The sequence below is a fragment of the Paroedura picta genome, chromosome 3 (assembly GCF_049243985.1).
Source record: "Paroedura picta isolate Pp20150507F chromosome 3, Ppicta_v3.0, whole genome shotgun sequence".
Lineage (NCBI taxonomy): Eukaryota > Metazoa > Chordata > Lepidosauria > Squamata > Gekkonidae > Paroedura > Paroedura picta.
The window spans coordinates 83,727,325-83,745,254 of NC_135371.1; the positions used below are offsets into that span (position 1 = coordinate 83,727,325).

The following is a 17,930-nucleotide window of genomic DNA, read 5'->3' on the forward strand; positions in this document are numbered from 1 at the left end:
TGAGAGTCCCAGATATGAAAGGGGAGCTTCCCCACATCCATGCACCTGCTCCTATGGGCAGGATCAGGAAGGAAAACAGGACTATCACAGACCTCGTAGCTGGCCCACCAAGGCAGCCAGAAAAGGGGTTTCCTGTACCTCAGTTCATGATGATTCCTCGGATAGTGAGCAGGTTAATAGAGATGATTCAGAATTTCTTTCTGATGAAGAAATTACAGAAGAACTTTCAGTACCTGATCAAACTGGCAGGTTCTTTAAACAGGAAGACTATCAGTATATGCTTGCTAGAGCCACAACTGCTGTTAACTTAAAACAGTCTGAGGAACCTGACCCACAAGACCAGCCAGCCAAACGAAGCAGGGCGGCTTTGGGCTTTGAGGAGTTTTTTCCTGTAATTGAAGCACCCCCAAAATTATTCCCGTTACCCCTCTAATTTGAGAAAAAGATGAGAGCTGAATGGAAGAAACCAATGATTAACAATTTCCTTCCTTTATTAAGAAACTTTACTGCCAGCATGAGTATGGGGAGGAGATTCTCCAGGTGTCTTCTGTTGATGCACCGGTTGCAGCCTTTCATTCACCAGGCACTGTTTCAGAAGATGGAGACGGTAATATTAAAGACCCGATCAGCAAGAAAGGGCACACGAAGCGATGGCCATGACGGTAAGAGCTGTAACTATTACATCCATTTTCAACAGAGCAGCCATAGTATGGGCCAGAAAGCTGAACCAGCTTATACCACCGGAGAGCACCAGAATTCTGGAAGGGGTGAATAGATTTTTAAATAGAGACAAAGGATAAAAAGAGAGTTATGCCTAGGTTCGTTAGGCACAACACCAACAACAGAAATTATACAACTGGTTCCTTTCGCACCCAAAATACTCTGCCACAATATCAACAGGAATACAGCAGAGGCTCCAAGTATAAATTTTGGAGGGGACAAAGAAGAGGGACCTTCCAAGGTAGACACAACAGAGGCACATACAACAGAGGCGGCAAAGCAAACAACACCATCCAGGAAAGATCCTGACTGCGATCTACCAGTGGGGATCACCTGTCACTGTTCAAAGAAACGTGGGACAGTCCACAGATAGACAATTGGGCAATAAAAACAGTACAACAGGGATACAAAATAGAATTTCTAAACTTCCCTCCAGATCGGTTTGTAAAATCCACCTTACCCCAAAAACCAGAAAAGAGACAGATTATGATTCAGGCACTAAACCATCTTCTGGCTATCCAAGCAATAGAAGCGGTACCTACCATAGAGAGATACAAAGGAGTATATTCTTTTTTTCTTCACTGTGCCAAAGCCAAATGGGGACTGGAGGGCGATCCTGAACCTAAAATTTACAAACAGGTTCATCAAGTTAAAAAGATTCAGGATGGAGACCCTACGCTCCATAGAAGAATCCCTGAGACATGCAGAATTCCTAACATCTTTAGACCACACCAAGGCCTACCTGCATGTGCCAATATTCCCACCACACTGCAGGTTCCTGAGGTTTTGCATTGGGGAGGAGCACTATCAATACAGAGCGCTTCCTTTTGGCTTAGCAACAGCACCGAGAGTATTCTCCAAACTTCTGATAAATGTCATTGTGATCCTAAAAACAGCAGGAATTAACCTGCATCCGTAACTAGACGACGTCCTCCTGAGGTCCAGTTCTCTGTCCGGTGCAATCCAAAACACAGCTCAGGTTCTTTCTACCCTGCAGCAATTCGGGTTTCTGGTAAACAGAAAAAAGAGCATCCTGAGTCCGGCTCAGGAAATTCAATATCTAGGTGTAATAATAAATACAATTCAAGAAAAATTATTTTTTCCAGAAAAGAAAATTAAAAAAACGCAGCAGGTCATCAGGGACCTGATGACAAAGAGAAGCTCCTCACTGCTTACACTGGCAAGTGTTCAGGAACTCTTGGCGGCGAACTCAGAAGCACTGCAATGGAGAAGATGGCACACAAGAGGAATCCAGAAATTCCTACGATCCTTTCAGACCACAATCACTGCTGGAAAAGAGAGGTCAGTCAAACTCACACTATAACTCAAACAGAGCCTCATCTGGTGGTCCAGAAGAGGGAATCTGACCCAGGGATGGTTCTACTCTATCCAACACCAAACACAGATTTTCACAGATGTAAGCCTCAAAGGTTGGGGGCTGTGTTGAAGCAAAGAACAGCACAAGGTATTTGGTCACAAACAGAAACCTCTCTTCCAATCAACTTCCTGGAAGTGAGAGCGATTTACCTGGCCCTGCTGCAGTTCCAGAAGGACATTGAAGGCAAACATATTTTGATAAGAACGGACAACATTGCTGCACATGCATACGTAAACAAACAAGGTGGCTCCCGATCCACGGCTCTTCTGAGAGAGGTGTCCAACATTCCTCAGTGGTCAGAGAGAAATTTGCTTTCTCTACAGATAGAACACATAAAAGGGACACTCAATGTACAGGCGGATTGGCTCAGCCACCGGATGATTCAGGAGGGCGAATGGGCGCTGAAGAAAGAGGTCTTCCAAATAATAGTTCAGACCTTCGGGACACCAATTATGGACCAGATGGCAACAGCAGACAACAACCAGATGCCCAGGTTTATATCCCGGTTTCAACATCCACGGGCAGAAAAGACAGACGCCCTGACAACGGAATGGCCAAAAGGACTCCTTTATGCATTTCCTCTGATTCCAATAATTCCAAGACTGCTGCGCAAGATCTCACATCAAAAGGCATCAGTAATATTAATAGCTCCTTATTAGCCAAGGAGACCTTACAGATGACATCGGGACCACATATGGGACTCCCCCAGATACCAGACTTTCTACATCAGGGCCTGATATGGCACTCAGATCCCGATTGGATGAAGTTAACCGCCTGGAAATTGAGAGGTCAGCCTTAAATGACGCAGGATACTCTCAGGAGGTGATCAAAACGATCCTCTCTTCCAGAAGAGATTCCAGCACTAGGATATATAACATCACATGGAAAGCCTTTGTGAGATGGGGCCAGAGAAAGAAGGTAAACTACATGCAACTTTCAGTGGCAACCATTCTAAGTTTCCTACAGCAGTGGTCCCCAACCTTTTTATCACTGGGGACCGGTCAATGCTTGACAATTTTACTGAGGCCTGGTGGAGGGTAGTCTTTTGCCAAGGCATGTCGCTGCCGCCTGAACCCCTGATTCACTTGCTTTCCCACCACCTGCTGGGGGGCGCTGCCAGCAGCAGCTGCAAAGTGCCACGCCAGGGGGAGCCCCAGCCATGGTGGCTGCTGGAGAGCACCAAAGGTGAGCCAGCAGCAGAGTGGCAGGGCAGCCCCTGAGGCAGCAGCTGGGGAGGAGGGCGAGGAGGAGTCACGGCCCGGTACCAACTGACCCATGGACTGGTACCGGTCCCTGGACCGGGGGTTGGGGACCACTGTCCTACAGGATGGACTTTCTCAAGGCCTAAAACCGGTAACACTCAGAAGACAGCTGGACGCTATTCCCTCAGAGGAGGGTTTCAAAGTATCTCATCCACACGTAGTAAGAGTTTTCAAAGGAGCGTCAGCTTTTGCACCTCCACAAGTACACCAGTTCCCAACTTGGCGTCTAAACATAGTGCTCAGGGCACTAACTGGTCCACCCTTCGAACCGATAGCAACTATTCCTTTGAATAGGTTAAGCATGAAGGTAATTTTTCTGGTAGCAATCACATAGGCAAGGAGAGTATCCGAACTAGGGGCACTCTCAAAACATAAAGATTTATGCATTTTTCATAAGGATAGAGTGATTGTCCGAATGGATCCGGCTTTCAGACCAAAAGTATATACCTTATTCCACAGGTCTCAGGAAATTATTCTTCCCTCCTTCTGCATGGATCCCAAGCATCCAAAAGAAAGAGAACTGCACTGTCTCAACATCAGGAGAGCACTCAAAGCCTGCTTAATTCGCACAGAGGGTATAAGGAGAACAGACAGCTCATTCATTTCAGTTTGCCCACCAAACTCAGGTCAAAAGATGTCAAAAGCCTCAATCAGTAGAGTACTCTAAAATTGTATAGTGGAGGCATACAAAGCGTTGGACATGAGCCCGCCAACAGGAATCACGGCACACTCAGTCCGTTGTGCCTCAACCAACACAGCATTTATCAACAATGCTTCTGTCTTGGAAGTCTGCAGGGCAGCAACCTGGTCCTCCTTAGCCACATTCACAAAACACTACAAGATAGACCAGTACAGTTCCACGGAGACTTCCTACGGCAGGCGGATACTCCAACACGTACTGGAACCAGTCTAGTACCCGCCCAATAATACCGACTTTGGAAGGGCCCAGCTCTGCAGATGTCCTCCGATCCAGGGGGAGAATGACCATTGGACTTACTGAAGAGGGTCATTCTCCCCTGGAGTAAGGAGGACATCTGGCCTTCCCACTAGACTGATTCCAGTCCAGTTATTCTGTTGTTGTGGTTACCCAGTAATGGTGAAAGGTGACCTTGTTCCTCCTTCTTATGTTCTGTTCTTCTCCTTTACAAACAAAAAACAAAAACAAAAACAAAAAAAACGGGTTTTAGTGTTTATGTTATTCAGGGATGTTTAGTTTTCTAGTTACAGTTAAGATTTCTAGACGGCTCTCGGTGCATCCAACTGGGGAGAAGAGCAGCACGCAGGACAGGAAGAGGAGGACGGACTTTAAAGTTTGACCCTGCCTCCCTGAGCAGCCGATGGGAAAACCCAGCTTTTCAGATGTCCTCCTTACTCCAGGGGAGAATGACCCTCTTCGGTAAGTCCAGTGGTCGTTCTAAGCAGGTTAGCATCAGTTTGCAGACCAGCTGTATCATCCACTCAGAACACGATGACTTCCTGTTCACCATTCTAACCATGGCCAAATTCTCACACCAAAAAACAACTTTCCTATCCTGGAACAGTTTCCGCTAGATCACCACTGCTGCGACAATTGGAAAAAGCTCCAAGAAGGTCAAGTCCCTGAGCAAACCTGAGCGCTCCCACAGCTGGAACCAAGGCTGCATACACCACCAAATCTTGTAAAAAAGCCCCAAACCAAAATTCCTAGATGCATCCAAGTACACTTGGTATGCCTCATCTAGCAGCAGTGGAGACTCCCAAATGTCCACCTGGTTAAAACCCTCCAAGAAGGACCTCCACCGCAAATTCAGATTTTATAGACTTTTGTCAAATGGATGTGATCATGTGGTGAAGAAACCCCCGCCATGGACCTAGCCATCCGCATGCAAAAAGCCCAACCTGGTGCAACCACTATACAAGTGAAATTCAGATGCCCCAGCATGACCTGCATTTCCCTAAGAGTGCACTTCTTCTGTGCTAGCAGATGAGCTAGACGGTCAGATAAAGCTCACATCTTGTCTATAGGAAGGTGGGAGCATCCCGCAACTGAGTCTATAGGTATCCCAAAGAAAGTGTTGCATGTAGTCTATTACAACCGCCTTATTTATATTCCCAGCAAACACCCTGCAGCTCCCATCTCACGAAAGAGCAAGCCCCATCTTGGTTGCCGCTGTCCTTTGACTGAGACCCAAAACTCAAGAGCCAGATGTCAGCATTGCGCCCACAAACCTCACCTACAATAGGGAAACCTCTGCGAGAAACCCTGTTCATCCTTTCCTGGTCACTGGCTGCCCCTTTTCAATTGTTCCAAATGCCACCCGAGTTGCTGTCCCACTGTCCTGCCCCATGAGATCCCACCCCTGTAGGGTGAGCCCCCAAAGCACCAGCAAGCAGCTGAGCATGATGGCACAAACCAGTATGTGCAGTGCTCTCCCAGTGTTGTTAACCCGAGAAGTCGAAGAAGGACATTGCTCCTGCCCCATAACCCCAAGGCCCCATGCCAGGAGGGAAAGATGGGTGGTATATCCCTCCACTCACAAAAAGCCATGTGGGAAGGCCATGGGCCTGGCACCACCACCTCTCTATAGTGTTATCTCTGATCCCAGGAACAAGCAGACGTGAGGGGGGCAGTGGCATGACACCCCCTCCAGGGGACTCTTCTGACCCCCCAGGCCCCCCTGCTGGGTTGCAGCCCAATCATCCCATCCTGTGCATCCTACATGGCCTGATGCCCCCCCCCCCACCAGGTAAGCCCCGATCCTCCCTGGGCAGGTCGTCCCCGCCCAACCAGTCAGCAGCCACAAAGGGGGAAAGGCAATTTCTCCCAACTGGAGCTCATCCGAGGGCTGCTTGACCCATAGCCCCAAGCAGCAGGAGAAGCTGGGTGCCTGTGCCCCAGCCAGTTCCCTCCATTGTTGGTTCCCACCTACCTGGGTGGATGCCTATAGGCAGGTGAAGATGCCTGAAGGCCAGTTCGTTCAGACCTCCCACAAGTGGAATGATCTTGTCCCACAGGGGGCCTCTCTGAGGCAGCTGCAGGCTACAACCTTTGGCAGGACACCTGAGTAGGTTGCACAGCCCCCTGTGGCTGTTGGTGCCCTCCCCAGTTGACCGACTGATGCACTGGGCATGGCCACTCCATCGGTGACAGTAATGCCTTAGTGCCCAAAAAAGAATGCCCCTTTCCTAATGTAAATAGTTACTAAAATATTAATTTGATATGCTAACTTCTCTGGAATTTTAGAAGTATATATATTTGGCTTAATGTCTTCAGATCTAATCTTCAGATGTATCAGATTCAGATTCAGAGTACCTTTATTGGCATAAAATTGCAAAGCATAAAATGAAAATTTCAAACAGTTTCAGATGTAAAATCTATCGTAAAAGATTTTCATTTAAAACTGCCAGTAAAAACTTTGCTACTTTTATAATAGTTGCTGTGTCCCTCACATTTAGTATCATTTAAATCCAGTGTTTCTCATTAACACAGCTGCATTTCAATTTCTTCAGATAATTAGCTAACGGGCGATGAAATGCTTCAAACTTAGGACACACAAGAAGTATATGGTACAACGTGTCAGGGACACTACATCCATGTAAACAGTATCTCTCCTGAGGAGGGATCTTCAAAAATCTACCTTGGGTGACATTTGAGCTTCAGATGTATCTAACATGTACTGCTTTAAAATATTTTTAAAAATTTTCAGTCATACAGACAGTTGTAAGCTTCTAGTCTGAGAACTAACTATTTAAAACAGCATATGTTTTACCTTTATGAACATATTGCTACTGACTTATCATTTAAACTCTTTTTTTAGTTGCAGATCGTTTAGGCTGTGATTCTCGAACACGGTTTCAAGTTCCTCCAAATACTAAACAGTGGATTGCCCTGCTACAGCGAGGAAATTGTACCTTTAAAGAAAAAATACTGCGGGCAGCTTCGCAGAATGCTTCAGCTGTGGTAATTTATAACAATATATCTGGTGATGACCCTGTAACAATGACTCATCAAGGTAAAAGCAAGGATGTCAGATCCTTTTCCCTTCTTTACTGTATTTCTTAGCTTCTTTACTGTATTTGTGGCTTTACTGGAACTGCTAATAGTATTCACATAAAAGATGACTTGTTTACCGATGGCATGCAAAATTACTTAATATTTGCTTTCATTATCAGTCATTATGTTCCACAAATTATTTTATTGTCTCCTTTGTGTAATTATAATAAACATACCTGACTGTGCTTAAACTGTCAGTGTCTATCAGACTGTAACACCTTGCCATGGCTGCAACATGAAAGCCTTATGAGAATACCCATGCTCTGAGGGATAGGGGGAGAATGTTATGAGACTGCCATCTGTCATTGGAGAGGCTGAAATGAAAGGAGAGTAGGCAATGAAAATAGGGTGAGACATGTTTATAAATGTGTTAGCCATTACAAAACATCCTACCAAAGGCATATAGGTATCTGTAGAAATTAATCTACCTTTTAGAAGAATGCCTATGTATCCAATATTTTGAGCTTGCATTCCAGTATTTAGGTTTTATTTTCCACATTAGTTTTCAGTGTTTAAGAAAAGACCATAGGTATAGGAAGCAGTGGAAAACTTTCCTCAGTCAAGAATAAGGATGGTTGCATTCTCTTTAATCTAGTGTTCAGTTGGACGTCTTCTGAATCAGAATTAGATCAAATCCACAGGAAATTGTACAAACAAGATCAAACAACTTTCCAGCCAGTAGACTTCCAGTGAAGTAATCAAGGAAACAAGTAGCTACATGAGTGAACAATTTTAAAGCAAAACTGGCTTTTCAGCTAAAGATTGATTGGCTAAATGTGATAGTATAGGACTTTCAACCTTCCTCACCTTTTGAAATTCCTGGTGGTATGATTTCTGATTCTGTTTTTCTGCTTATCCCCCTCTGTTCTCCTTCTTACTTTCCCCTTGTGCTCATTGCTCTGGGCCATTCCATGTTCCTAGACCCTCTGGCATTTTAAGTCCTTTCATGCTCTTTTTTCTAGGCTAATGTCTCCAATTAGCCTAATACATTTTCATCTACAAAAAATGTTTTAATGGTAGCATGTACCTTAGAGAGAAAACTGGATTTTACACAATCTAACACTTTTGTACACCTCACATTATTTACATACTTTCCAATATAATTTCAGTTTTTGTCTTGTCTGTGGGGATTTTTTGAAGACCAGTAAATAGACAAGGTCTTTGATTTTCATTGACCAGTCTTGTCTAGGAGGAATTATGTTCTGTTTCTTCACTCTTATAAAGACTAATCTAACTACAGTACTTGTTTTCCTTTTGACAAAAAATCAACATAGTTAAGGAGAAAAAACACTGGTGTACAAGGAAGGACACCTAATGCCTTTTTATCCAGCCTTTTAAGCTAGCATACGTTATTCTTGGTTCTCTATTTGACATGAGAATGACAGGCCCAAAGTCATGCAACAAACTTCAGAACAGGCTTGAATCTAGGTCTTTGACATACTAATTAGTAAACCACACTGGTAAACCACAGGGGAGACAGGAAGTTCTTCTTTGACCTGCCTTCCTCGAATAGGGATGGGAAATCACCCACCAAGCTGTCCTCCTGTTCTAGAGGGAGAACCTAAAGGCTCAGATTTTGTCCATTCTGCTACTATATAGGGTGAAATAGGGGGTGCTTTTTGCATTATATTATAGAAGGTAGAGTGTTCTGAATTTCTTTTTTTAATGCACTTCCTGATTATCAACACCTGTTTTGATTGTATTTGTATAACTGAAATGTCATTTGTACTTTAACTGCTTTTGTCTACCAAACTGCCAGCTGCTATGGTTCAGAGTGACATGTGCCTGTCGGTTGAGCCCCTGGGCTTTGGTTTGGCCATTTAACAAAAGTTCATTTGGTGAGAAGCTATACCTCAGTGGTAGAAACTGCAGTTGTCACACTCCAGTGATCTCTGCAGATGAGTATTCATGTGTCCTTTTCACACACAGCATGTAAACAGCATGGTGCTGGCAGGGGCTCATGGTACATACAGTCCATGGACATTTGGAGAGCTACAGTTTAGCCACCCCTTCCTTAGTGTATGCAGAAATCTTATTCTAGGATAAGATATTAGATATGTAGGTTCTCCCTCTAGAACAGGAGGATAGCTTGTTGGGTGATTTCCCATCTCTCTTTGAGGGAGGCAGGTCAAAGAAGAACTTCCTGTCTCCCTTGTGGGAAACGCCCTCCTTGCTCAGTCTTCTTCCTGCCTCGCTAGCGGGAGTGCTTGTAGACTAGTGTCTCCAAGTGAAAAAAGAAGTTTTTTACCCTTTATTCATTTTCCTTCCTTCTCGCTCGCCCACAACCTTCCCCTCCTCAATTTTTCCTTACCTCCTCTTAGTATTTTGGCGAGATTAGAAGGCAGAGACCGTACTTGGGTATTCTGAGCACGTGGCTGCTCCCCCCCCATTTTGCGTGCGGCGGCCATTTTTGAGCCGTTTTTAGCCGAGGCTTGTGCTTTCATCCCTGGAATGGCTTCAGAGCGCAGGGACAGGCGCTTTTCATTGGAGGATGAACAGCCGGACACTCAGGAGGCACATGGGCTAGGGCAGCATAAAGAGGCCGCAGAGGAGGCGGCACGAAGCTTGGCTGCGCCCCCAGCGACCTTGGAAGGGCCTCAGTGCTCTGAGACCCAGAATGTGGGAGAAGACCCACGCTGTCCCCCCAAGCCGTCTGACTCAGCGGCTACGGGAGAGGGACCCAATCCTGGCTCGGCCTGCCTGGCAAAGAGGAGGAGGAGAGAGGTGCTAATTGCCATCGAGAGGAGCAGAGCCCAGCCGAGGATTTGGGTAATGTAAGAGGAATGGCTGTGAGGTTCAATCTGCCCCCTGAATTCTTCACCTTCATGCAGAACTCTATGCAAGCAGAAATCGCAAGATTCTGTAGGTAGAACTTGCCTCCCCCCCCCAAGAAGCTCCAGATCCAGGTCTCCTTCCTCCCCTGATACCAAGAGACATACTGGCCCACCTAGGCGGCACAGAAGAGACCTTATCAGGCCCCTAGCCAGCACTCTGAGTCCTCAGAGGAGGATTTGCAGCAGAGGGATAGAGAAAAAGGGGAATTTATTACTGACGAGGAGGAGGTGGAGCCGATCCAGGTCCCCCAACTGTCTGAAAGGTTTTTTAATGCTGAGGACTTCCAGTTCTTACTGAATAAGTCTATATCTATATTGGACCTGAAGTATTCGGGGGAAGAGCCTCCAGTGAAGCAGGCCAGAAAGTATTATGGGCCCAAGGGGAGTGGGGAATTTTTTCCCAAGGTCGTGAGTAACCTAACTAATTTTCCCCTTCCAGAGTCCTTTGAGAGAAAGGTAAGGGCTGAGTGGGGAAAGCCCATTGTTACTAAGCCGTTTCCTTCTTTTATTAAAAAGATGTATGCTCTTCCAGAGTATGCCGAGTGTATGCTGCAAATTCCTGCTGTCGATGGCCCTGTGGCAGCGCTCCAGACATCCAGAGTGGTCTCGGAAGATGGCGAAGGATACCTTCGGGATGTAATGGACAGGAAGTCGGAGGCAGCCCTACGCAAGGCGCACAAAGCTATGGCTATGACTATTAGGGCCGCCACAACAGCGTCCATCATGGCCAGGGCCTCTGTGGCCTGGTGTAAGAAACTCCTGACACTGATCCCAGAGTCTGAGGGCAGGATTCAGGAGGGAACCAATAGGATCCTCAAGGCCTCAGCTTACAACGCAGATGCCTCTCTGGATACCGTAGTTTTTGCAGTTCGCGCCATGGCGTCAACTACCGTGGCAAGGTGCATCCTATGGTTGAAGGCCTGGCAGGTTGACCCTCATTTGAAGACACAGGTCACTGCTTACCCATTCCAGGGGGATAAACTTTTCGGGGAAGCACTAGACAGGGTACTGGTGGAGACCAGAGACAAGAAGAGAGCAATGCCCAGGCGTATCCGCTGTGATGGCAAACCCTTTTTGACGGCCTTCCGGAGCCAAAACACTAACCCCAGGTTTAGGCCGGAAGGTAGAAGAGGTTCCTGGGAATACAACAGGGCTTCAGAAGGGGAGGTTCTGGTTACAAGCTCAACCGATTCAAGCAGGGATGGTCAGACAGATCTGAGGGGGGGAACAAGTCCCCCAAGGCATGACTCACTGCCCATACCAGTGGTAGGTCGCCTTCAGGAGTTCAGCCAGGCTTAGCCGGACGCTAGGGTAGACTCTTGGGCAAAGGATCTAGTCTCCCAGGGATACACAATAGAATTTGCATCCATCCCACCAGACAGATTTATTCAGTCCCCAGATTCAAGGAATCCAGAAAAGTTAAGCAGGACCATAAGAGCCATAAGACACCTACTGGACATCAGAGCCATCGAGCCAGTTCCACTGCAGGAGCAGGGGAAGGGTGTCTACTCCATTCTGTTTACTGTCCCCAAGAGGAGCGGAGACTGGAGAGCTATTCTAGATCTGAAATTTATCAATCGCTTCATCAGTCTAAAGAGATTTTGGACGGAGACACTCCGCTCCATTGCGAAGGCGCTCCAAAGCGGCAAGTATCTGACGTCTTTAGACCTCCAGGAGGCATAACTCCACATCCAAATATCTCAGGGTCACAGGTGTTTCTTGCGTTTTTGCGCAGGGGGGCGGCACTTGCAATACAGGGCCCTACCTTTTGGCCAATCAACCGCACCGAGGGTGTTCACCAAGGTGTTAATCAATGTCCTAGTGCTCCTAAGAGAGGAAAGAATCCATGTCCATCCATAACTGGACGACCTGCTCATACACGCCGCATCCCACCAGGTGTCCCTACAATTTACCAGCAGGGTGATCCAGACCCTAGAGAGGTTCAGGTTTGTAAACCTTCCCAAGAGCTCTCTAGTTCCCTCACAGACCCTGGAACACCTGGGTGTCGTGATCGACACCAGGAGCATTGAATTCTTTCTTCCCTGATCCAAGGCCCAGCAAACTGTACTCCTGTCTTCGCAGATCATAAAGGCCAAAAGATCCAAGCTCCTGCAACTAGCCAGTCTGTTAGGCATATTGGTATCCAATTCAGAGGCTCTACAGTGGGGACGTGCTCACGCTCACCCTCTCCAGCAGGCTCTACATCCCTTCCAGGAGAGAATTGCCAGGAAGGTGGATGTTTCAGTGAAATTGGACCTTCAAACCAAACAGAGTCTTGGTTGGTGGACACTACAGAGCAACCTTTTAGCAGGGAAGCCCTTTTATGTTCCAGAGTTCCGGCAGATCTTCATGGATGCCAGTCTCTCCGGCTGGGGAGCCACGTTCAACTATTGCCCGATCCAGGGAGTTTGGACTATGGAGGAATCCAGGCTACCCATAAATCTGTTGGAACTGAGAACAATCTTCCTGGCACTGCAGGCCTTTCTGGAAGGAATAAAGAATGCTCATGTGCTGATACGCACAGACAATATTGCAGCGAAGGCTTACATCAACCATCAAGGGGGGTCTCGCTCAGGCAGACTCCAGAAGGAAGCCAAGAAGATAATGGCCTGGACTGAACTACACTTGGCATCATTGAGGGCAGAACACGTTCAAGGAGTTATGAACATACAGGCAGACAACAGCTACAGGAGGCAAAGTGGAGCCTCAGTCAATCAGTATTCAAGAACATAGTGCGTCACTTCGGCACGCCAAGGATGGACCTTTTTGCATCGCATCTGAACTTTCAGGTGGAGTCCTTCTGCACAAGGTTCTACCACCCCAAGGCCGCCCTCACGGACGCTCTTACCGCAAGTTGTCCAAGGGGACTCCTGTATGCCTTCCCTCCACTGCCGGTTCTGCCGTGGTTCCTAGCCAGAGTAAAGCTACTGGGAGCAGAAGTGATCCTGGTGGCTCCCTGGTGGCCAAAACATCCTTGATCACCCGCTCTCCCATCACTCGCACATCATCAGGTTCCTCAGGGGGGCAGCACTATCCAAGCCTCCCCCCAGGCATCACTTCCCTACCTGGAGGCTGAGTGTAGTGCTCGATGCCCTATCCAGAGAACCATTTGAGCCAATTAGTTCCATTCCGCTGTCCAGACTGTCACTCAAGACTATCTTCCTCGTAGCCATCACCTCGGCTAGGAGGGTGTCAGAGCTGGGAGCCCTCTCCATTGAGAAGGACCTTTGTGTGTTTCAGAAATCCAGAGTGGTGTTAAGGTCAGATCCTTTATTTAGGCCTCAGGTGGACTCATGTTTCCACCTATCCCCGGAGATTAACTTACCTTCCTTCTTTTCCAGGCCAAGTTCCCATGAGGAGCGGAGATGGCACAAGCTAGATGTCCGCAGGGTCCTTAAGATTTACATTAGATGAACTGCGGAGCTTAGGAAGACCAAGACCTTGTTTGTGTCTGTGGTTTCGTCCAGAGCAGGGACGGCCATGTCTAAGGCTGCCATTAGCAAGAGTCTTAGAGCTTGTATAGTGGAGGCATACACGCCTGAGGGCAGGACCGTGCCCGAGGGCATCACTGCACATTCCTAGCGGAGCGCGCCTACCTCCGCTGCGCTCGCCAACAGGGCCTCTGTGGAGCAGATCTGCAGGGCCGCTACTTGGGCCACCCCTTCCACCTTTACCAGGCATTATAAGATAGAGGCCCTGGAGGTGGCTGAGGCGGAATTTGGCTGCAAGGTCCTGCAACACGTGATGGACTCTGGTTGATTCCCTCCCTGGGTTGGGACTGCTCTTGTAAGTCCTACCAAGCTGTCCTCCTGTTCTACAGGGAGAACGACCCCTGGATACTCACCGAGAGGGGTCCTTCTCCTCGTAGATCAGGAGGACAGCTTTTCCCACCCGGTGGCTAACCAGAGTCCTTCATAATAAAAAGAAAAAAAGGAGAAAGAAAGATGGAGCGCGCAGAGCGCTACGAGTTTTTCTTAGAGTCTATGGAGACGTGTCCATTGTTGCATAGTTTTAGTTGGGGACTTCCTGTTTGGTCCTTCCTTGCATGTTCTATAAAATAACAGTTCAGTTCTAGAGTGAAAATCAGTAACTTCATGGCTCGGGAAGAATCTGACTGAGCAAGGAGGGCGTTTCCCACAAGGGAGACAGGAAATTCTTCTTTAACCTGCCTCCCTCAAATAGAGATGGGAAATCACCCACCAAGCTGTCCTCCTGATTTACGAGGAGAAGGACCCCTCTCTATGAGTATCCAGGGGGTTGTGAGGCTGTGGCCATCACAAAAGTGACAGCAGAAGCTTTAATAGAGAAAACAATGGCTTTATCGAATCTGTGTTGAGCAGAGACATTTTTTCAATCATTAAGGCAGCCTTCCCCCCACCTTTGGAAGAGCAAAGTCTGATGCTAAGTTAACCATCATAACTTTCAGTAAGTACCTTGAGAGTAAAGAAGTACATTCTTTTGGCCTGTCCAGAATGAAAAATATTATTGGTAGGATCTGGCCATTCCTCTTCTATCTCCGCGTTAAAAAAGAAAGGGAAGGGGAATGTTAAACCCAGCTCTCTAACCATAGAGAACACCTCATCATCATCCTGTACCTCCTTGGGGATTTCTACCTTGGGCAGAATGCTTTCTATAGGACACTGGAGAGCTCATCATGAGAAAAAAGTCAGTGAGTTAGCTTAGAATCATAGAAACATAGAGTTGGAAGGGGCCACACAGGCCATCTCCCCCTTCAAGGATTGCTGCCCTGTCGTGGCAAGGAGGTTTGCGTAGCTCAGTGAAGCTATGAGCTATTGCTGTGCAGGGCCACCCAAGACTGACGGGTCATAGCTGAGAGCTCTGACAAAAGGTGATCCACTGGAGAATGAAATGGCAAACCACTCCAGTATCTTTGCCATGAAAACTCTATGGACAGTTCCAAAAGGCAAAACAATATGATGTTGGAAGATGAGCCCCTCAGGTTGGAAGGTGTCCAATAAGCTACTGGGGATGAGCAGATGGCTAGTACAAGTGACTCCAGAATGAACGAAGCGATTGGGCCAAAGCCGAAAGGAGGCTCAGTTGTGGAGGTAACGAGGTGAAAAGAAATTCCGGTGCTGCAAAGATTTTTATTCCATAGGAACCTTGAACGTCAGATCCATGAATCAAGGCAAGCTGGATGTGGTCAAACAAGAGATGACAAGACTGAACATCGACATTTTAGGAATCAGTGAACTAAAATGGACAGGAATGGGTGAATTTAATTCAGATGACTATCAGGTATACTACTGTGGGCAAGAATCTCTCAGAAGAAATGGAGTAGCCTTCATAATCAATAAGAGAGTAGGAAAAGCAGCCTTGGGATACAATCCCCAAAATGACAGAATGATCTCAGTTCGAATCCAAGGCAAACCATTCAACATCACAGTAATCCAGGTCTATGCTCCAACCACTGCTGCTGAAGAGGATGAAGTTGACCAGTTCTATGAAACCCTACAATACCTTCTAGAAGCAATGCCAAAAAAATGATGTGCTTATCTTCATGGGGGATTGGAATGCTAAAGCAGGAAGCCAAAAGATAACCGGGATAATAGGCATGTTTGGCCTTGGAGTACAAAATGAAGCAGGGCACAGGCTAGTAGAATTTTGTCAAGAGAATACAATGGACATAGCAAACACTCTTTTCCAACAACCCAAGAGACGAGTCTACACATGGACAACACCAGACGGTCAACACAGAAATTAGATTGACTATGTGCTCTGCAGCCAAAGATGGAGAAGTTCTATACAGGCATTAAAAACAAGACCAGGAGCTGATTGTGGTTCAGATCATCAGCTTCTTGTTGCAAAATTTAGGCTTAAATTGAAAAAAGTAGGGAAAAGCACTAGGCCACTCAGGTATGAATTAAATCATATCCCTGGCGAATATACAGTAGAGGTGACAAATAGATTTAAGGAATTCGATCTGACAGAGTGCCTGACCAACTATGGATGGAGGTTCACAACACTGTACAAGAGGTAGCAACTAAAACCCTCCCAAAGAAAAAGAAATGCAAGAAAGCAAAATGGCTGTCTGAGGAAGCTTTACAAATAGGTGAGGAGAGAAGGGAAATGAATGGCAAGGGAGAAAGAGAAAGATACACCCAACTGAACGCTGAATTCCAGAGACTACCTAGAAGAGATAAGAATGTCTTTTTAAATGAACAGTGCAAACAAATAGAAGAAAACAATAGAATGGGGATGACAAGAAATCTTTTCAAGAAAATTGGGAGATACGAAGAGACCATTTCATGCAAAGATCGGTATGATAAAGGACCAAAATGACAGGGACCTCACAGAAGCAGAAGAGATTTTTAAAAGGTGGCAAAATTATACAGAGGAACTATACAAGAGCGAGCTTAACATCCCTGACAACCATGATGGTGTAGTTACTGATCTAGAGCCAGACATCCTGGACTGTGAAGTCAAATGGGCCTTAGGAAGTCTGAGCAACAATCAAGCTAGTGGTGGTGACAGCATTCCAGTGGAACTATTCAAAATCTTAAAAGACGATGCAGTAAAAGTGCTACACTCAATATACCAGCAAATTTGGAAAACTAAACAATGGCCACAGGATTGGAAGAGGTCAGTTTACATTCCAATCCCAAAGAAGGGCAATGCCAAAGAATGTTCAAACTCGACCAGGGCCAGGGCTTTTTCGGTCCTGGCCCCTGCCTGGTGGAATGAGCTCCCGGGAGAGCTGCGGGCCCTGCAGGATCTTCCATCGTTCCGCAGGGCCTGCAAGACGGAGCTCTTCCGCCAGGTCTATGGTTGAGGCCAAGGCTAACACCTATGCCCCCCTGGGATCTGAGATTGGGATTGGGACTGCTATCACCCCCTCCACCTGTCAGTAGTGGGAGGGGAAGTGATTAGCCGATCTTGCCATGCTAGTTAGTTAACTAATAATGTCGAATTGTAGTCGTGGTTTTAATGGATTTTAATGGGGTTTTAAGATGTTGTAACCCGCCACAAGCCGCAAGGGAGTGGCGGGGAATAAATCGAATGATGATGATGATGATGATGATGATGATGATAATAATACCGCACCGTTGCACTAATTTCTCATGCTAGCAAAGTTATGCTCAAAATCCTACAAGCTAGGCTCCAGCAATATGTGGATCGAGAATTTCCAGAAGTACAGGCAGGATTTTGAAAAGGCAGAAGAACTAGAGATCTAATTGCCAATATACGCTGGATCGTGGAAAAAGCTAAGGAGTTCCAGAAAAACATCTACTTCTGCTTCATTGAATATGCTAAAGCCTTTGATTGTGTGGAGCACAACAAATTGTGGCAAGTTCTTAAAGAGATGGGAATACCAGAGTATCTCATTTGTCTCTTGAGAAATCTATATGCAGGCCAAGAAGCAACAATGAGAACCGGGCATGGAATCACTGATTGGTTCAAATTTGAGAAAGGAGTTTGGCACGGCTGTATACTGTCACCTTGCCTATTTAACTTGTATACGGAGCACATCATGAGAAAGGCGGGGTTAGATGAGTCACAAATTGGAATCAAGATTGCAGGGAGAAATATCAACAACCTCAGATATGCAGATGATACCACTCTAATGGCAGAAAGTGTAGAGGAACTAAAGAGCCTGTTGATGCGAGTGAAGGAGGAGAGTGCAAATGTTGGCTTAAAACTCAACATCAAGAAAACAAAGATCATGTCATTTGGCCCTCTCA

At 46.5% G+C, this 17,930-nt stretch overlaps 1 protein-coding gene across 3 annotated transcripts in view; it reads left to right on the plus strand.

Annotated features, from left to right (window-relative positions):
- RNF130 (ring finger protein 130) overlaps positions 1-17,930 on the plus strand; it is a 127,914-nt gene that overhangs the window by 29,347 nt on the left and 80,637 nt on the right. For all 3 annotated transcript variants that reach the window (XM_077326609.1, XM_077326610.1, XM_077326607.1), the window contains exon 2: positions 7,158-7,352. In XM_077326609.1, coding sequence (XP_077182724.1) covers positions 7,158-7,352 — 195 coding nt within the window. The remainder of the gene's footprint in view (positions 1-7,157; positions 7,353-17,930) is intronic.